The 21,668-nt window shown below is 41.9% G+C and overlaps 1 protein-coding gene across 11 annotated transcripts in view; it reads right to left on the bottom strand.

The window, feature by feature from the left end:
• Positions 1-21,463, bottom strand: part of SEC31A (SEC31 homolog A, COPII component) — a 92,935-nt gene extending 71,472 nt beyond the window's left edge. For 5 of the 11 annotated variants that reach the window (XM_077476146.1, XM_077476148.1, XM_077476147.1 and 2 more), the window contains exons 1-2: positions 21,237-21,460; positions 156-235 (exon numbers count right to left, since the gene is read on the bottom strand). In XM_077476146.1, the coding sequence (XP_077332272.1) occupies positions 156-234 (79 nt within the window). In that variant the 5' untranslated portion in view covers position 235; positions 21,237-21,460. Of the gene's footprint in view, positions 1-155; positions 236-21,236 lie in introns of all 11 variants that reach the window. The other 6 variants (XM_077476153.1, XM_077476155.1, XM_077476154.1 and 3 more) reach the window with 3 other exon arrangements.
• Between the last annotated feature and the right edge of the window lie 205 nt (positions 21,464-21,668).

Genomic DNA, 21,668 nt, shown 5'->3' with positions numbered 1-21,668 from the left:
GCTCAAGGAAGATTTTGTAAGACGTAACTTCCTCCATTTCAAAAACACAAGCATACTGCAGATTCTTACATATTCCTGTCGATGGAACCTAGCAGGCCAATTCGCTTAAAATGGGGAACAGTGGATAAAGAAAAAAAAAAAAAACAACAACTCACCTGTTGCAAGATATATAGGATGTTGTTGAGAGGGGCTCCAAGTCTGCATTGCAGTGCGATCAATCTCTTTTAGCTTCATTCTGTATTGAAGAAAAGAAAAACACAGGATAAAAAAAAACTACCTGGGAAATGTTTTTAATATACACACACATTGGTACAGTATATTGTAGAATTTGTTCAAATTTGGCCTTATTTTCTAATGCCTAAACTGTGTTTCTGACTGTAACCAGATTTTCCTGGTAATTTCTCAATGCAGTATGATAGAAAAAAAAATTAAAAAACATTTTAACAGTGACTTTGGGCAACATGGTAATGCCAGGACACCAGGGGCGGACTGACCACTCGGGCACTGCCCAAGGGCCCCATGCCATCAAGGGACCCCATCAGGGTTGACAGCCTCAATAAAACCAGGGACAGTATGTAAAAATGTGTGTTTTTAAAAAAAGATCCCAAGATTATAGCTGCCCCGCCTCTCTAGTACCTTTTCAGTGTGTGTATGTGTATTCTGTGTGTGTGTGTGTGTGTGTGTGTGTGTGTGTGTGTGTGTGTGTGTGTGTGTGTGTGTGTGTGTGTGTGTGTGTGTGTGTGTGTGTGTGTGTGTGTGTATGTGTGTGTACTGTGTGGCCCCATAATCTATTGCCCGGGTACTCCATAATCTCCTATTGCCCGGGGGCCCCATAATCTCCTATTGCCCGGGGGCCCCATTTGTTGTCAGTCCGCCCCTGCAGGACACCAGTATGAAGAAAATACACTGCACGTACAGTAGGTGGACTTCATGTCTCGTTGCAGGCCTATAATAAGACGGGTAGAACAGGGATAGGTAAAAGAGATGTGCAGAAGTATCCACAGAAAGCAGATGATGGTCTTCTTATTCAGTGATGATTTAACGTTTTTATGGCATAGCTTTTTCAAAGGGAACAGCAGCTGCACAGGTTGGAAAACCAGTGTACGATTATTAGATTCCATTCTGATAAGCGGTGACAGTGCAGAGGGTTTCTGCTACACTCAAGGTGACCATCCTGTCTTAAAGTTCATGTGGCCTTCACAGATGTCCAAGATGGTCAGATGATATATGTACAACCAACTATCCTCTACTGTGTATGGACAACTTAAAATGGAAGTAAACCCTTCCAAACAACTTTGACCTACAGGTAAGCCTAGATTAAGGCTTACCTGTAGGTCCAAGTAATATCTCCTAAACCTATATGGTTTAGGAGATATTTGCCCGAAAACGGGCACCGCTGTCTACGGCGCATGCGCCGTAGACAGCGGCGCGCAGGCGCACTAAATGCGGCAAGTCCAAGAATGGATTTGCCTAATTTGTCGACTCCCGTGCGCATGCGCGGGAGTGACGTCATCGCGGCTCCGCCGAATGGCAGCGTCGGAGCTCCGAGACGCGACTCCCGTGCGCATGCGCGGGAGTGACGTCATCGCGGCTTCTCCGCTGTCATTCGTCGGAGCTGCGAGAGACGCCACAACCAAGATGGATGCGGCGGACTACAGGTGACAGCGGCGACTTCGCTGGCTCCTGTGTCAGGTAAGTGACACATAATGAGCTACTATGCGATGCATAGTAGTCCATTATGCTTTACCTTTGCAGGGAAAAAAAGAGGAAGTAAACCCATCAGGGTTTACTTCCTCTTTAAACATACAGTAGGTGGTCTTTTACAGTTGAGTCTGGATAATCTGACAGTTCAAAGTACAAATAAGTTCCTTCTACCACTTGGTGTGCCTCGATTGCCACAGGTCTAAGCTCTTGTACACATGGTCGGAAATTCAACGGAAAATGTCTGATCGGACCGCGTTGTTGGATAATCCGACCGCGAGTGGGCTGCATAGGACTTTTTCCGTTAGAATGTCCGACCAACAAAGTTTGAGAGCTGGATATAACATTTTCCGATAACATGATCCGATCGGACTTTGTCCGATTGTTTGTAGAGAGTTCCAATCGGACAAGGTGCCACGCATTCTCAGATCAAATTACGAGACCAAAGCTATTGGCTACTAGCCTGAACGTAGTCCCATCGTAACGAACAAACGTCATCACGTTCTGAACGATCGGATTTTCCATCAACTTTGTCCGACCGTGTGTATGCAAACACCAGTTTCGGCCAAAATCCGTCAGAAAAAATCTGAAGGATTTTGTGGTCGGAATGTCCGACCGTGTGTACAAGGGCTAATAGTACTGGACGATCAATAATCTTTATGCTACTTAGTACCCTATGTAACCACATCTGCTCAGGTGAACAGGACCTAAAGTATAGCAAAACAGAAAGCAGACAAAACAGAAAGCGTGCTCAATAAAGGTCAGCTGCTTGGGTTTGTAATCGTACATTCAGCTAGTCATATTTTACAAAAAAAAAAATTGACAATGGTTTTCTTTTTCATTTCCACAACTCTGGCATGCAAAACAAGCCTTTGCATGTACCTCAAAAATTAAGACTTAGTGGAAAATTCACAGATCGAAAATTTTAACTTTGCATTGTAGCAGCATGTCGGTATATGTGTAATGTCATTGTAGAAGTAGCATCTAGATTTTCTGCAGATTTTTGTCTTCAGATTTGCCAAAACCATATAATATGAGGTCTAACCTTAAGAGTTTCAATTTGTATACAATCAGGCAGGCCCTTGCACTACATGGTTTCAGTAAATCTGAAGACAAAAATATGTAGAAAATCTAATAGTGTGTATGGGGCCTAATGCCGGCCATATACGGTTCGAATTTTGAAAATCGTATCTAAGAATTTCCGTACGAATTTTGCACCATTAGTGGGAAACAACCGATTTTCATGCGGAATTCAAATTTGAGGAATTGTAAATGAGGAGTTGGAAATGTTTTGAAAAGCAAACGATTTTCTAATCAATGATGGGAGAATCATGCGAGAAATGTAATAAGAAAAGAAAATTTACGGAGAGAAAAGAAGATTCCCAGCCACAAAAATTCTTTTCTGTAGCATCATGAGGTGAAATTAAAGGCTTGGTCGGCTGAAATTCAAAAAATCAAAAAAATTGCATCATCGGATCACAAAAAAAAAAAAAAAAAAAAAAAAAAATTCTGATTTTGAAAAGAAAATTTGTTCGAAATTCGACCATGTATGGCCTGAATAACTCTCCTGCAGCCCTGACTAATGTGCGAGTAATGGCCCAAGTCTACCAGGTGTAGAGTCCTACTATAAAACCATTTACTGCTCACAAGACTTGCTGATTCCAAGCAGAATTCAGTTAATCACTGTAGTTTCCGGTTATAGCCATGTTTTATTGGACAGGTGTCTGTTTCCATTTACTTTTGTAGTATCTTCAGCTAAAAGATGGCTAGGACACTCTGTTTTGGTGTTTTGTATTGTCAAAAATAGGGCTGGGGAAAAAAAAATCGATTTAAATCTTGAATCGAGTTGAGAGGTCAAGTCGATTCAAAATTTCAGCAAATCGATTTTTTAAATATTTTTATATTTTTTCACCAGGACCGGTGCTGACACCGCGCCGGTCCTGAGGTGCTGCGGGCAGGAGTTTTTAGGCAAGGCCGCGGCTTTGGCCTAGTCCGCGAGGCCGGACACCGTGGACAAGGCCGAAGCCACGGCCTCGCCTAAAAACCCCTGCCTGCAGCTCCTCAGGACTGGTGCGGTGTCCATTAAAAAAAAAAACAAAGAAAAAACAAAAAATAAACTTGATTTGAATCGTGAATCAAGTTTTTTTTTTTTTTAAATCGCAGATTTTTTATTTTTTTGGGAGAAAATCGCCCAGCTCTAGTCAAAAATAGTGTAGGTGCATGTTTCTGTGTGTGGAGGTATTCAAAACGAGTTGCCTTAACACACCTCAAATGCTTGCAAGAACATGAATATGTTTTTGTATTTAGAGAGATATGGACTCCAGAGAGACATATTATTACCCCTGTACAAATCATTAGCAAGACCTCATCTGGAATATGCAGTTCAGTTTTGGGCACCAGTTCTCAAAAAAGGATAATTGGTGAACTGGAGAAAGTGCAGAGAAGGGCAACCAAACTGATAACAGGCACGGAGGAGCTCAGCTATGAGGAAAGATTAGAGGAACTAAATATATTCACTCTTGAGAGGAGGAGATTAAGGGGGGATATGATCAACATGTACAGATATATAAGTGGCCCATATAGTGAATTTGGTGTTGAGTTATTCACTTTTTAAGGTCATCACAGAAGACAAGGAGGCGCTGTTTATGTCTGGAAGAGATTTAATCTCCAAATATGGAAAGGTTTCTTCACAGTAAGAGTTGTGAAAATGTGGAATGGGCTCCCTCAAGAGATGGTTCTATCCAGCTCAGTAGATTTTTATTTGATTTTTTTTTTAAAGCAAAGGCCCGGATTCTTTCCTGGGTGAACATAATATAACTAGGTACCAACATTTATACTTGATCCATGGAATATCCGATTGCCTCTCATGGGAGCATTAAGGAATTTTTTTCCATGCTGTGGCAAACTGGATCATGCTTAGCTGGGTTTTTTTTGCCTTCCTCTGGATCAAGTGTGGATATAGGATTGTGTATATGGGATTGCATATATTTTTTTCCATTTTTTTAGTTGAACTAGATGGACCTGTGTCATTCTTCAACCAGACTAACTATGTTAAAAGGAGTTGTAAAGTCAGGTTTTTTTTTTTACCTTGAAAAGTGGTTGTTATATATATATTGGCCGGGTGGGAGCCCTCTACTCCTGATAGGACGTTCAGGAACGTCCTTCAGAAGTAGCGGGATCGTGCCCGCGCAGCGGCGCGATCCCGATGTGCTCGTGTCACCCGGACACGGCACATCTCAGATCGGCAGGAGGGCTCTGTGATTGGCCCTCCTGATCACATGACGGCCGTGTCCAATCACGGCCGTCATGTGATGTAAACAAACAGCCGGTTGCTAGGCAATCGGCTCTCCTCTCCTCACACAGAAGTCATCGCTGAGGAGAGGAGAGCAGAACGCTGCAGCCGGCTGATGATCAGTGAGTATGAGCTGTTTTTTACAGCTTTTTACTCACTGATCATCAGTCTAGTGTCAACACACAACACACCACACAGTACAAACACAGTCCCCACATATGTCCCCAAAACACACATGTCCCCAAAACATACATGTCCCCAAATAATAAAAACACATGTCCCCAATAATAAAAACATGTCCCCCACATATGTCCTACTAAAATCACATGTCCCAATGATTATCTGCACACATATGTACGTGATCACCTGCACACATATGTACATGATCATTTGCGTACATATGTCCGTGATCACACAAACCAATTATTATACACTTAACGGAATTTTTTTTACCAAAAACATGTAGCAGAATACATTTTGGCTTAAATTTATGCCAAAATTAGATTTTATTGGATTTCTTTTCAAATAGAAAAAAGAAAATATTGTTTTTTTTCCAAATTTCTGCTTTTTTTGCGCTTATATCGCAAAAAATAAAAAACCGAGTCGTGAATAAATAACACCAAAATAAAGCTCTATTTGTGCGAACAAAATGATAACAATTTCATTTGGGTACAGTGTAGCATGACCGCGCAATTGTCACTGAAAGCGCTAGAGCGATGAAAGCTGAAAATTGGGCTGGGAAGGAAGGGGGTGAAAGTGCCCTGTATTGTAGTGGTTAAAGAGGAACTGTTCACATAATTTGTAATAAAAACATCTTTGCCATTCTGAAGCTTCCCTCCAACCACTTTTCATATAGATAGATAGATAGATATGATTCTGTACTTGCCAATTATGCTGCAGAAATCTCCCTTCACGGAGTCTGGCTGCAATCATTTTAACTGTGGGCGGCTGAAGCTCCATAAACATATAACTATTTTATTTGCCACGGTATTATTCAAGATGAGCTTTATAATTACATTTGTCTAACATCTTAGTGAATTTTATGAGCTGCAACAAACAGTACAAGAAGTGAACAAGCAAACTACTGGATGGGCAACTTACTTATGGAACAAAATCAATACACATATTCGCCAGCACACCATGGACCTTTAATTGTAGTCCAAAAAAATTTTTGTAGAGGGGTCACATCACTAAGGATTAAGTGCAACATTTTGGAGCCACGCAGGATCCCCTCTCCAGTCACCAAGAAAAAAAAATGTGACAGGAGAGGGAGCTCCTGCTGATTGACAGCCTCAGCTCTGTTCCTATGTTATGTGTGAATCAGGGTGCGTCCCTTCATTCGAATCAGCTCTCAGAGCTCTCCTCGCTGAGCTCAGAGAGTGTAACTTCAGCTCTCTGTCCCCTTTTTTTTCTGGCAGCGCAGACAAGCTTTATAAAATTCTGCACTTTAAAGGGATGTAGAGAAGAGAATACTGCAGATACACAAATACACCTTCATAAATCGTACCTGTTTATTACCTGAGGTCAGTCACTTCACAGAATATATGTAAGGGTTTACAACCACTTTAAGTGCAAGAGCCTCTTTACTGGCAGTGCTGTCCCTTTAAACAAGCAGCTTGTAGAATGGAAGGCTGCAATTACACATGTTCGCGGGTGGAATCGCTGCAAGTTCAAATATCTGTAAAACACGGAACGCATTTGCAATGCCATTACTTTTAATGGCACCCCAATCGGGCCGAGATTTTCACTCCATAAATCGCGCTGCAATCATGGCAAATCGTGACGCTGTCGCCCAAAAAGAAGCCTTTTTGAGTGACAAGCATTGTGATTGCAGTCTGATTTATGGCACAACTGGGGTGCCATTAGAAGTAATGACATCATAATGCATCCCACGTTTTGCAGCCATTTCAAATCGCAGGGCAGACAGGTACAGTACAGCGACTGGTTCTGCAGCCAAGCCTGATTGGTTTCTACTGTCTGTAAGAGGCGCTGCTATGTTTATATACCAATTATCGGCCGATATTTGGCCTTTAAGAAATCGGCATTGGCCGATTATTATGCAAATTTGTCCGATTAACCGCAACGTGCCCCGTCGACCCAGAAGTGTTCCTCCTCCCTTCCCCACACTCCATTGGCAGAGCAGCGCTTCATGCTTGCCAGAGCCGCTGAGCGCATGAAACTGACATATGTAACTGAATGTAGAGAGAGGAGATGTCAAAATTCAGCGTTGATGTCGGGGGTGGGCGGGACCCAGCAGCTATCAAACATAGTCAATGGGATGGGATCTGGGCAGGCCGCTACGTGAATGTGGCCCCACCCTTTTCTTAAGCAGCCCAATCATTGGTTGTCGTTTCATAGTTGCTGGGTCCCGCCCACATCACTGCTGAATTTTGACAGCTGGTCTCTCTCTGCATTCAGTTACATATGTCAGTTTTACAGCGTTACACTATATCGGCTCAGTGTGAAACCTGCCAGTGCCAACTGCCAAAAAAAAAGAAAAAATTGGCCTAAAATATCGGCCTCAAAAATCTGCATCATACATCGGTCATCAGCCACCCTGATTTCTAAATATCGGCATTGGCCAGAGAAAAACCCACATCGGTCGACCTCTAATATATATGTTCAGCTTTAATATTTATGGATATGACAAACTCCATAGAATGTTTTTTGTTGAATTTTTTATCAAATGTACAGGTTGCACAAGTAAGAGCAGAAGTATATATATATATATATATATATATATATATATAGCCTTATGTTCCTAAATCATTAGTGACTCAGCCTATAGAAAGGGTCAATAATAGCCAAGCAACTCAGCTTGTCCAGTTTTTGATCTGCACCGTACGCCCCCATGCTCACAGGCTGCACATCAGGAGATTAGGGGATTACGCCATACATTGGTAATTCTGCTAGCCACTGTTAATACTTCATTTAGCCAAATCAGTTACATGTCTTTATTCTTTAATGATGAGTTCTTCACTACTGCCCATGATTGTACTTTTGGGAACTGTGACAGTGGAAAATAACTGTGAAATGCATTAACACCTGCAGGCAATACTAGTGCTTTTTTAATAACAGCTGTCAGTATAGCAAGAATAATTGTTTTGCCATGGTGAATTCATACCATGAAAACAATCGCTGTGGAGTTTGCATAGGTAGTTTTAAAAACACCCTGATGGGTTAACCACTTGCCAACCACAATACGTATATATAGATTGCGGTTTGCAAGTGAGAATATCAGCCATAACCCTGCTATTGTCATTTTCAGCCAGTGGCTGGCATTCTCTTGAAAGCATTCCGAGCGGCTCATGAGCTGCTGGATCGCATGTCCACTCGCCAGTGTCTCTCGCGCTTACCATTTCCGCTGGCTCCCCCAAGAAACGATTGGATGGTGCAGCTAGCTGGTCACAGAAGCGATCAAAGACTAGATTGTCATAGATCACCTCTATGGATGTGGAGGACTGGAGCAACGTCATTATGTCACTTTTGGTCCAGAAAGGCAGTAAATCCTTTTTTTTTTCTTTAAGGCAAAAGATCAAACAAAATTTTTCCTATAATCTTTTGGTTTTGAAGGTAAAGAAGAGATTTGGAGTCTTTTAGACCCCAGATCTCTCCATAAAGAGGACCTGTCATCCTTATTTCTATTACAAAGGAGGTTTACATTCCTTATAATAGCAAATAAAAGGGAAAAAAAAAAAAAAAAAAAAAAAAAAGAAGGACAGTGTAAAAATAAAGCTCGATACGCTCCATGACTCATTTGCAATTTGCGTTCTATATTGTATAAGTGTTTCACGGTTATATAAATAAATGTGATTTTTGTACTCTCAATTCTCTCAATAAAAAATGCTTAAAGTGACCCCATCCCTCAGTGCTCACACGCTGAAGCAAATGCATACACAAGTCATGCACGCATGTGTAAACAGTGTTCGCACACAAATGTGAGGTATCGCTGCAAACCTTAGAGAGAGAGCAATAATTCTAGCACTGGACCTCCTCGGTAACTCTAAAACAGGTAACTGTAAAGGCATTTAAAATGTTGCCTATGGAGGTTTTTAAGTATTGAAGTTTCTTGCCAAACTACTCTACTGGTTTGGGGACTACTAGTAGTGCTAGGTTTGGGGTCTTTTTGACCCCAGAACGCTCATCCTAATTTATATTACAAAGGATGTTTACACTCCTTATAATAGCAATAAAAGTGATAAAAAAAAAAAAAAAGAGGGTAACGCATCCCATCCCTCTGTGCTCACATGCATAAGTGAACGCATAAGTAGGTCACGCATGTATATGTAACTGTGTTTGCACCACACATGTGAGGTATCGCTGTGAGAGTCAGAGTAAGAGCAATAAATCTAGCACTAGACCTCCTCTAGCTCTACAAAGGTAACCTATAAAAGGCGTTTAAAGTGTTGTTTATAGAGATTTTTAAGTACCGTAGTTTGTCGCTATTTCATAAGCATACGCAAATTTTAGAGAATGACAGGTAGGTATGTAGGTGTTAGGTATCTATTTACTCAGCGTAACATCATTTTTCATACTATACAAAAGATTGGGGTATATATTGTGTATTGTTTTTTAAGTGTATTAAACCCTTGCCGACCGGCTCACGCTGATATACGTCGGCAGACAGGCACATACAGGCATATTAACGTACCTGTACATTGCCCTTTAAGATGCGGCATTGTGGGCACGTGCACGCCTGCCGTGAGCTCCGTGAATGTGATCGTGGGTCCCGTGGACTCAATTTTGTGGGGATTCCTGCGATCGTCTCATGGAGAGGAAAAATGAGGAAATACTGATGTAAACAAGCATTTCCCTGTTCTGCCTAGTGACAGTGACACTGATCACAGCTCCCCTGTGATCTGAAGCAGTGATCAGTGTCATGTCACATAGCCGAGCCCCCCCTCAGTTAGAATAACTCCCTAGGGCACACTTAACCCCTGCAGAGCCCCCTAGTGGTTAACCCCTTTACTGCCAGTCACATTTACACAGTAATCAATGCATTTTTAATCGCACTGATCGCTGTATAAATGTGAATGGTCCCAAAATAGTGCCAAGTGTCCGATCTGTCCGCCATAATGTTGCAGTCACAATAAAAAAAAACACAGATCCCTGCCATTACTAGTAGAAAAAAATATTAATAATAAAAATGCCATAAAACTATCCCCTATTTTGTAGACACTATAACTTTTGCACAAACCAATCAATAAATCCAAAAATATGTAGAAGAATACGTATCTGCAGGATTTTTTTTTTATATTTTTTGGGGGGATATTTATTATAGCAAAATGTAAAAAAAAAATATTGCTTTTTTTTCCCAAAATTTTCGTTCTTTTTTATGTTTATAGCACAAAAAAAACAAAAAAAAAAAACGCACAGGTGACCAAGTACCACCAAAACAAAGTTCTATTTGGAGGGGAAAAAGGACGTCAATTTTGTTTGGGAGCCACGTTACATGACCGCGCAATCAGTTAAAGCAACGCAGTGCCAAATCGCAAAAAAAAAAAGAAACGCTCTGGTCTTTAGGCAGCAAATTGGTTCGGGCTGAAGTGGTTAAAATGTATTTTTTTCAAAGAAAAAATGCGTTTGAAGAATTGCTGCACAAATACTGTGTGACATCAAAAATTGCAACGATCACCATTTTATTCCCTAGGGCAGTAATGGCGAACCTTGGCACTCCAGATGTTTTGGAACTACATTTCCCATGATGCTCATGCACTCTGCAGTGTAGTTGAACATCATGGGAAATGTAGTTCCAAAACACCTGGGGTGTCAACGTTTGCCAGGGTCTCTTCTAAAAAATAAAAAAAGTATATGTATGTGTATATATATATATATATATATATATATATATATATATATATATATATATATATATATATATATATATATATCTTGGGGGTTATGAGTAATTTTCTAGCAAGAAATACTGATTTAAACTTGTAAACAAAGAGTGTCAGAAAAGGCCTGGTCTTCAAGCTTCTACCCTAACTGGTCATAGAGTGTGTGCTCCTGTGGGACTATGTTACCTACACTAGATTGAGAGTTCACGACACTTGGTAAGCTGAGACTCATTTAAAATGGATTTGCCCACGTTCATTGCTTTGGATGTAGAAAAGCACTCAAAGCTTTCTATTCTTTGGGAATTGATCTCTCAGCAGAAAAAAAAAAAAAAAAAAACATCCTTTTGGCTCAGTGCCCTTAAATACCCATCATTTGAGGCATTCTTGGCAGGCGTTTCTCACCTTACAGCTGCAATGTCAAAGAGCTCTTCGGTTTTTTTTTTTTCTGTAAAGCACTGCAGAATATTAGTTAAGCACCTAAATCCTTCTCATCATATTGCCTGTGGCCAAACATTCCCGGGGAGAAGAGGACGAGATGTTTATCAGGGTTACTGTAAGCCAGTAAAATGTAAGTCTATACCACCTTATCAGATCTAAGTAGTATCAGATTCAAATCTCCTGGAATCCAAACACCTTCACATTTATGAAAAGCTTGTGTGAAAAGTGAAAAATTTAAAATAACTGGTGAGCTTCTAAAGCCAGCTAGCAAACGCTGCAACTGTGCTAAAACGAAAAAGGTTGCTCAATTCTCCTTAACCTGAATTAACTGTATTGGGAATGCAGAGAACAGCAAGGGGGGCAGTAAATCATGGAAAGGCAAAATATAAACATTTTTTGACTGTAGTGTAGTAAAGCTGCACAATTAATCGCCAAGAATCGTTATTGCGATCTTGACTAACGTGTTTCACAATTCTTTCTATGCAAAGAATTCTCTGCTCTTTTTTTTTTTTTTTTGATCACAATAAAGTTTTATTGGAAAAAACAGTGCTGTTATTACAATATAGTGCCAAAATGATAACACACATAGTGATTGAACACAGTTCTCTGCACTTCTGAAGCCACAGCCATCAAAAGAAAGGAAGAGAAAAACTGGGCAGTCTGCCAAGAATCAAAACATTCTTTATCAGTTGAACTTAAGTATAAGCATTGTAACAATTTGTCAATGGAATAGACTTTGTGTGTAAGTGAAAAAAGTTTAACCACTTAAACACTAAACCTTTTTCAGACATTTGTTGGTTTCAAGTTAAAATCCATTTGTTTTTGCTAGAAAATTACTTAGAACCCCCAAACATTATATATCATTTTTTTAGTTGACACCCTAGAGAATAAAACGGTGGTTGTTGCAATATTTTATGTCACAATGTATTTTTTAATTACGTTCATGAATAAAAAAAAAAAAAAAAATTATATATATATAAACCATTAACGTTAGCCCATTTTTAATTTTTTTGTATAATGTGAAAGATTTTACGTTGCGAGAATGGTAAGAGAATCTCAATCTTTTTATTCTAAGCAAAAAGATCGTGATTCTCATTTTGGCCAGAATCGTGCAGCTCTATAGTGTAGTCATAACTACTAATTTACCAAGAATAAATGGATCAGCAGTTATAACTGCACACGCCTGGTAAAAAAAAAAAAAATAATTGTCACAGCAAAAATAGGATCCTTTGTCAATTATACTCTCTATGTGCTACAATGTGAACAATTGGATTTTAGAGTGCTAATGCATATTTTATTTTTAGAATGTCAACGCGTAACTCCAGCACAGCATTCAAGGACGTTTTATGTATGAAATATACACAGGGCCCAAAGCCATGAAACTTGCACTTTGAACTGTCAGCTTTATGTCTAAGCACTGAACAGGTATGACCTATGTTGCTGCAATCCTTACCAGGTGATTTGCATGTATTTGGGAATATATTGTGAGATTACCAGAAGTGCTGGGGCACCGGAAGGACATAAATGTCTCCTGATCTGGCCAATAGACTGTACTGGCAGACCATCCCACTTATGAAATCTGCAGTCAGCTGTGCACAACCCTCCCTGCAAGGGACACAACCAATTGGAAAACCTTATGTGATCACAATGGTTGCACATAGGTAATCCACTTTGCAGTTAGAAGGCAGCAAGCGGACATCTTTTTACACCCACTGAAGTCTTGCATTTCACACTTATTTTTACAAGTAAACTCTGTTGAATTTTAAAACCATTGGCAGGCCTGCTGATCTCACAGGTTTGCTAATCTGACAGAACATCACTGCTTTTAAAATTCAACATCGAAAAAGTTTGACGGATTTCAAAACACTGTATTTCACTATATAAGCTCAGTTTACTGGTAAAAAAAACGTGTGAAATGCAAGACTCCAGTGGCTGTAAAAAGATGTCCACTTGGTGACTTCTGACTGTAGGCCTACTGCGGACGAGTGAGGGTGTACCAAGATGGCCGCAACAGTACGTCACTTCGCTTTCTTTTTCTGATAGGTGGCAGTATTCTGATAGAACATCTGCATTCCAGGGATGCCAACGGTCACATTTGCTTCTCAAGCGAATTGTTAAACCATCAAAAGGCTGGTGTCGCAACTGTTCATATATGCAGCACCTTGGCAGTTGCAGATTAAACAAAGGCAGTAGCTTCCTTGGCTGTAAATGATAGGAGGGTTTAGTTAAACCTACCCATTGAAATGAATATATTGGCACTTTGGCAGAACATTCTAAAAATCAGGCATGACCTAAATTTTGAAACACAATGCACTATTATGCATTTGGGGAGTGCAGCACTCAAAATGATTGGCACTTCAATCCATGCAACATGCTTTGCTGTGTGTAATCACAAGCCAAAGCTGTAAATGGGCCCCTACAGTTTGATTTCTTTAGAAAGAAGCCACAGACAAAATAAAAAAAAAAGCTTGTCCCTTTCCAGCATAAAGTAGAGAAGGACTGTTTGGAAGCAGTGGTCTCTCTGCAGAGGCCCACCACTTCCTACTTCGTCAGAGCCAGAACTTTACAACCAGCAGAAGCATGATCTATGCCTATTGAAGCACTATAGCCCTGACTCAGCATTGGGGTGTATTTTGGACTTCTGCAGAACATTACTGCTTTCTTGACAGAGAGAAAGGGTTGCATGCTGCAGTGGCCAGGCTTTCTACTTGGACTGTGGCTGCTTTTGTTCTGACACACTTAAAATGTACGTAGTTGATTACGGCTACGTTTCCTCTTGTGCAACTTGTCATGCAACTTGGGACTGCAAAGTCACATGACAAGTCATACCCCATGATTTCTAATGAGTACCATTCATATCTGTGCAACTTCAAGTCGCAGCAACTTCAAAGTACTCCCTTCACTACTTTGGTCCCACATTGATGAAACTTGAGGTCCATAGACCTCAAGAATACACAGGCATTGCTTCAAGTCGCATCAAAATCGCTGCAAAATCACACGACTTTCAGGTTGCAATAGTGGAAACCTAGGCTAAGTCCCTGCTCACACCAATGCAACTTTTCATGCAATTTGGAAGTTCCAAATCACATCCCATTGCCGACAATGGAAACGTTAATATCGCCACGACTCATGTTACAGCGATTATGGAAAAGGTCCCTGCACTACTCATTACCAATTTTATTATGACCTGCATAGACTTCTCTTAAATGAAGTCGCAAGCAATTAAATCAGCAGTCCAAATTGCACTCATGTGCGGCTTCGATATTGCACTAAAGTAGCATGATTTCAAAGCTGCACCGGTATGAACCAGGGTTTAAGCTCAAAGTTCAATCAGGTGTTGATGTAAACCTGCCATGCCCTCAAATATGGAGGTTGCCCTTGCTGGCATTCTTCTAAAGATTCCAATTACCTGGTTGTCATACTAATACTCTGAATTAAAGAGGAACTAACCCCTCCTATTCTTTACAGCCAACAAAGCTGCCACCTTAGCTTCCGTTTGATCTAGTTGCCATGGTGCTGCATGTGATCAGTTTCGACACCAGCCATTTAATGTGTTGACAGTTCATTTGAGTGCACAAGCAGCTGTGACACTTATTATTCACAGCATGCCTTAAAGGTAACTGTTTTGGAAAAACTCTTAAATCTGTAGGTTTAGTTCCACTTTAGATCATTTCTGAGTCACTGACCCTGAACAGGTAAACAGATCATGAACCATAGTCATTATTTGCATGGTAATTCCAAGTCACAGTTCTGCACCAAGAGGGTCAAACTAGTAGATTTATAAAGAGAGGTCATCAATGGCCATCTCCACGTTTCTCTTACAACACGCTTCCTGTGCCCGCAATTTTATGGTGTGGTAGAAAGTAAACAATGATTTGCAGAGGATATTTGTAGACTCCCACTGCAGACCTCCCTACTACTTGTGTAGCTGTGCAAATACAGCATACTTTCAGGGGCACTCAACTTGTGTTTAGAATTCTGAATTCCTTTAAGCTGCTTCTTCAATCACGCTGACTTGTATGGTAAGAAAAGCAGCTTTGATGCCAAGAAAATGCTTGTACAAAAGTCTTATGAAAATGTCATTGCCTGGCTGTCTCTGATTTGAGAGCTTGTAGGTCAATGATTGTCAGTTAAAGGAGAACTTCAGGAAAAACAACACGCTGTTAAGATATGCTGGCACACAAGGAGGTAAGTACAATGAGGTATGTGCCACCTCCTGGAGTTCTTTTAGTTTATTTTTTACAACTCACTGTTTACTGAGCACTAAATTGTATAGCTATTTCTATGCTTCCAGTGCTCTGTCACCCCAGCTCCCAATGTCCTACACAGCAGAACTGGCATCTTTTGCAGCTGCACTGCCCAACCCTCCTCTCCCCTTGCCCAATTACAGAACACTTTGCATTCAGTGAATGTATTCACAAAATCCAAAACTTTCTGTGAATGGGTAGGAGAGAGAAGGGACAGGCACTCAGGCCACTGTGTTGGGGACTCATATCTTCTCTATACTTTTGTCACTCTGAATCAGTAAATAGACAAAAAAAAAATGCAGAAGAGGCATAAAGCCACAACACTACCTGCCTAGAGTTTGCATGTTCTGTGCCTGCGTGGGTTTCCTCCGGGTACTCCGGTTTCCTCCCACCCTCCAAAGGCATGCTGGTAGTTGTTTGGTGTTTATGTATGAATGTGAGTTAGGGATCATAGATTGTAAACTCCCTCTCTTTTCCTTTCCCTTCCATGTGTTCTCTATTTTTATTCCTTCTCTTAATCCAGGGGTTGACAAATTTGCTTGGAATCTAGGAGCCAGCTAAAAAAGTTAGGAGCCAGGTCCGTGACGGCGATCTGGACCTGTCCCTGGCCTGACATGGAGACGAGTGAGGGGAAGATAGCCCCCAGCCCCCCACCTGTCTCCAAGTCATTGCCCATAGCTCTTAGAGGGACATTTTTAAATTGCATTTTAGTGTAAATATGAGATGTGAGGTCTCTCTGACCCCAGATCTCATATATAAAAGAGGACCTGTCATGCTTTTTTCTATTACAAGGGATTTTTACATTCCTTGTAATAGGAATAAAAGTGACACACATTTTTTTTTTTTTTAAAAGAACAGTGAAAAAAATAAAAATAAAAGTTAAAATAAGAAAAAAAAATTGTTTTAAATGCGCCCTGTCTTGCCAAGCTTGCGTGCAGAAGCGAACGCATATATGAAAGCGGTGTTCAAACCACACATGTGAGGTATCGCTGCGATCGGTAGAGTAAGAGCAATAATTCTAGCCCCAGACCTCCTCTGTAACTCAAAACGTGCAACCTGAAGAATTTTTTAAACGTCGCCTATGGAGATTTTAAAGGGTAAAAGTTTGTCGCCATTCCATGAGCGGGCGCAATTTTGAAGCGTGACACGTTGGGTATCGATTTACTCGGCGTAACATTATCTTTCACAATATAAAAAAAAAAAAATTGGGCTAACTTTACTGTTGTCTTTTTTTTTTTTATTAAATAAAAAAATTTTCCCCCAAAAAAGTGCGCTTGTAAGTCCGCTGTGCAAATATGGTGTGACAGACAGTATTGCAATGACCACCATTTTACTCTCTAGGGTGTTAGAATAAATAATAAAAAAAAAAAATATATATATATATATATATATATATATATATATACACATACATACATACATATATATATATATATATTTTTTTTTTGTTTTGTTTAGGGGTTCTAAGTAAAGGGATGGAGAAAGACTGGCCCATTAGCATTGTTGGTTGTAATTCCAACGGCCACCACAAGAGGGCGCCAGATTCCAGAAGGAACCATAGGATCACAGAAGGCCTCAAAGCCGGGGGCTCAATTACCGGCCGCCTGCGGCGCGGCCCAACGCGATCGCGCGGGGGGGGGTCCACGGAGACGGGATACCCCCAGCTATGCTGCCCCAGGCGCAAGGTCGCTGATTCTAGTCGCCAATGCGACCTGGCGACCGGGTTTTGTCGAGCACTGTCTTAATCCTTGGTGGACGGGGGGGGGGGGGGGGGAATGGGATGAGTGGCAGTGCTGGCGGGGAGTTGGGATGAGTGCCAGTTAGGGTTGCCACCTCATCCCTTGAAACCCGAACACATATGAATTACACAGGTTCTGAGGCTAATTAAATGCTGATAAGGCAACAAGTGAGTTTAATTACCATCTTAATCAGCCACAGACCTGTTTAATTAATATGTGTTTGGGTTTAAAGGGATGAGGTAGCAACTCTAGTGGCAGTGCTGGCGGGGAGTTGGGATGAGTGGCCATGCTGGGGGGAGTGCTGATCAGCCAACTTAGATGCTCTTAATCAAGGTCATGCAACTATAATCACAGGTAGTGTTACTCACAGTCTCTCCGACTTTGTGGTGTCTTGTAGCAGTGACACTTATGCCAAAATCAGGAGATAGGGTCTCCTCCAGCCCCTTCCATTTCATATTCCTCACCAGTTAGCTGACCTCTAGTTTCTGAACCCCCCCCCCAGCCATGCCGTGAACTGAGTGGGTAGCCACGGGCTCCAGGAAAAGCCCAGCTGGGTGGCCGCACAAAGGCTGGGAGAGCGGTGTGGGCTTCAGGAACAGCCCAGGATTCGGTGACCCCTGGCAAATCATCATTCGACCCCCAAGTTGAGAATCACTGGCCTAGAAGAAGCTGGGTAGAAGATGCCAGAAAGGGACCTTGTGGGTAAGGATGGGCTCAGGCGTGCTCACAGCTCCACATGCCTGATGCTACTAGGAAGCTTACACTGTGTAGCCACGGAACGGGAAATATCTCACTACCTGTGCGCTGCACAGTGTAAGCTTCCTGGCTGGATCGGGCATGTGAAGCTGCAAATGCGCCTGAGCCCATCCTTGCTTGCGGGTATCGGACCGTTGGAGCTTACCCAAGTATCTCAGAGTTTAGTTCTATTTTAAATGAGTGTTTAGTTCCTCTTTATATTGGCTCGTTTGGTTCTTATTTTTTGTGACGTTCTTGTTTAAAGCACAATTTAGTCCAAACAGGGACAACAGCAGCAATAGAACTAAACCCATCTTGTAGAAAACTGCCAGCAGGCAGCTCCTTAGGTCCGGTTCACACTATGGCAGCACGACTTGCAGCGCGACTGCCTCAGGGGACCTGGACACGACCGCTGTGGCGACTTGCAAAACGACTTCTGTATAGAAGTCAATGCAAGTTGCCCCCAAAGTCGTACAGGAACATTTTTCTAAGTCGGCGTGACTTGTGTTGCTCAGATTAGAACGGTTCCATTGTACAGAATGGGACACTACTTGTCAGGTGGCTAAGTCGCCTGACAAGTCGTCCAAGTGTGAACTGACCCTTAATACAGAAAAGACATGATTTGTCTCTTTTGCAATAATACACAGAGCTGAGCACTGGCCCATCAAGAAGCCGAAAACCCAGCACCCAAGGAAAAGTTGACAGCGGCTAGTGAGGAATGTAACCGCCACAACTCTGGCAAGTTGAGGGGAGTATATTTTGAAGTTAGAACTAAAGCAAAACTTTTTTTTCTCATTTTGGTCAGAATAGGAAACTTTTTTAAGGTACTTTTGCCCTGTAGACACAACAGGATATAGTAGGATATCTTTCCAATGCAAGTGCCATCCTCTCTTGGACAGCTGTCACAGAAACATGTGTCCCCATTGGATGATTAGAGCTCAAAATTTCAGTTTCTTACCCACATTCAGTCCTGATCAGGAGTGCCACCAAAACAAATGGAGAGATTGAATCTCACTTATGGGATAAAGGCATCAACAATAGAACCCTTGAGAGTGTTTCTAACCATTATATACAGAACTAAAGTAAATGTTTTGGCTTTAAATACACTTTAAAGCATCAGTTCACCTTTACAGAAATAACTTAAAGGTGAACTAATTCCCCTGGCCCCCATTGTACTTACCTCTGTGGTTGCTGAGCATAGGGCACCAATGCAGCCATCCCAGTGATCTAGGATTTGAAATCCTTGCTGTTCTCGTTCTTCTCTGTGTAGCAGTTCCAGGATGGACCAAATCCATTCTAATTGGTCAGCGCCATTACAATGGGGTTTATTTACTAAAGCTGGAGAGTGCAAAATCAGGCTCGCTTCTGCATAGAAACCAATCAGCTTCTAACCTCAGCTTGTTTAAGAAGCTTTGCAATAAAACCTGGAAGCTGATTGATTTTTCTGCAGAAGTGAGCCTAATTTTGTCCTCTCCAGCTTTAGTAAATAAATCACATCAATCTGTGATTGAAGTGAATCAATCTGGTCCATCTCAGAAGTGCTGCATAAAGAGGGAGAAAAGTGGGGATTTCACTGGGCTGGCTGCTGGTATGCTGACAGTGGGGCCCGGGGGGGGGGGGGGGTGTATAGTGTTTGTTCACCTTTATTATTTTTTCTGTAAAGGTGAAAAAAACTCTTCAAATCAGAACACCTCACCTACAAGCTTGTGGCAGGCTAGTGAATTAGAAACCACGTAAGTAGCCATAAAAGCAGCAAAATTACCAGGGGAGTAGTCATTTCAAAAAGAAGCCTGCATACTGTTTCATCATTGGAAATGAATCTCCCACATTCTAAAGTACTTTCACACAAAGCAGAAGTAGGCCTGTCTGTGTCAGATCAGGTCAGTTATGTTCAGAGAAACCAGTGACATAATTGTAGAGTATCTTAGGCTCTGATTACAAGCATGAATAGATTATTCTTTGAGTCCCAGCCAACTGCAAAAAGGTCAGAGTTCCCATGTGACAGGCCAGCTCTGAGATGGAGTGACTGAAGACAGCTCTGTGGGAAATGAATGGAGCAGGAGAGAAGCGGCAATGTAGGTGTCACAGCTGAATGTTGGCACAGAGCAGTCATCAGGACATGCGTGATCACCCAGGCCAAGTGTTACCAACCAATTAGATTGAATTTTACTGACACGACACCTGAAATTTACTGGCACAGCCAAGTTTTTACTGGCTTTTCAAAAACTTACAAATTTAGTTTTAATTGCAAATTTCAGTATTTAGGCTACAAAAAAGTACAGTATGCAATATGTCATCTAAGATAGATATTACAGCAAATAACATATTTCTTGTTTTATTTTCAATATAAGTAGCTCAGGGACAGGGGGGAAATTAGAATGGGCGGGCACACATTAAATGGACTCTCACAGTAATGCTGACAGCAGTGTGCAGCAGCACAGATCACTGACCCAACACGTCCCCTCCTAAGTCACAGTGACAGTCTCTCTCCAAGCAAGGTGGTCCCTTCAAGCCACTCTAGTCCAAACAGCACTGACAGTCCCTCTCCCGGCTTGTCTTGATTCTATCCCACAGACGGGCTTCCAGACGCTTGCCTCGGCTCCCTTGCACCATGACATCACACTACGCGCTCAAGCGCTCTTTTGCCAGTTCCACCCTCCCGTCAGTGGCACAGACATATTTTTTTGTTACTGCCAACCTTTTCCTGTCACTGGCAGGAGAAAAGTGTCAGTTTTTACTTTTCTCCTCCCAGTAAATGCCAGTGACAGGAAAAGTTTGCCAGTAAAAAATGTCTGCGCCAACCGTCGGTAATTTTACTGACAAACTTTTCCTGTCACTGGCAGGAGAAAAGTGACATTTTTTTTACTGGCTGCCAGTAAAATTACTGACTGTTGGCAACACCGAGTGGCACATACATTTTTTACTGGCAAACTTTTCCTGTCAATGGCATTTACTGTCAGGAGAAAAGTATCAGTTTTTACTGGCTGCCAGTAAAATTACTGACGGTTGGCAACACTGATCCAGGCTGCCTGGTCAGTACCACCCCTCTACCTGACAATCACACTGCACCAGATGGCACCCAATACTCCTATAGCAGAGCCATATCTCTGTCCATAGTAGATCAGCTGCCTCTGACATGCTCCGTCCACAGGCGCCCACACTTGCACCGGACAGCTGATCTGTGCTAGTGACAGTCAGGAGAGGAAGGTGGGGGCCCTGCTACAGATCCCCCCAAAGCACTCACCTTTCCTGGATTAGGCAGCAGCACTGCACAGAGATCTGTATAACGTTATGAATGGAGAGCGAGGATAGAGTGTGAGCTCAAACGACAAGCAACAATGATAACACAGCGCACGGTACAGTCACTGTCCTCCCCTGGCACAGCCCTGGGATGTATAGGATAGTATGGGGCTCTCGGCCTCTTTCCCTGCCCGGCTCCTGTACCCTGACTCCTCCTCTCCACGTCCAACTCAAACGTGGCAACCCAGACCACGCCCACACCGGCCTGATGCTGCCTACCCCCCTACACTGGCCCCATATTCAACGTGTCCCCCGGCGTTTCGTCACATTAGGCGAGCCGTCGGCTCCTTATGTATATTAACTCGTGATAACAGCACACGATCCTATGAATACATTTTATTTACGTATACCAAATATGCAGCAGAACCAACACCAA

This window comes from Lithobates pipiens, unplaced genomic scaffold, assembly GCF_037356315.1.
Source record: "Lithobates pipiens isolate NorthernLeopardFrog02 unplaced genomic scaffold, aLitPip1_a1.2 Scaffold_13, whole genome shotgun sequence".
NCBI classification, from domain to species: domain Eukaryota; kingdom Metazoa; phylum Chordata; class Amphibia; order Anura; family Ranidae; genus Lithobates; species Lithobates pipiens.
The sequence above is the reverse complement of the archived record's forward strand: the minus strand, read 5'-3'. Positions and strand labels throughout refer to the sequence as shown.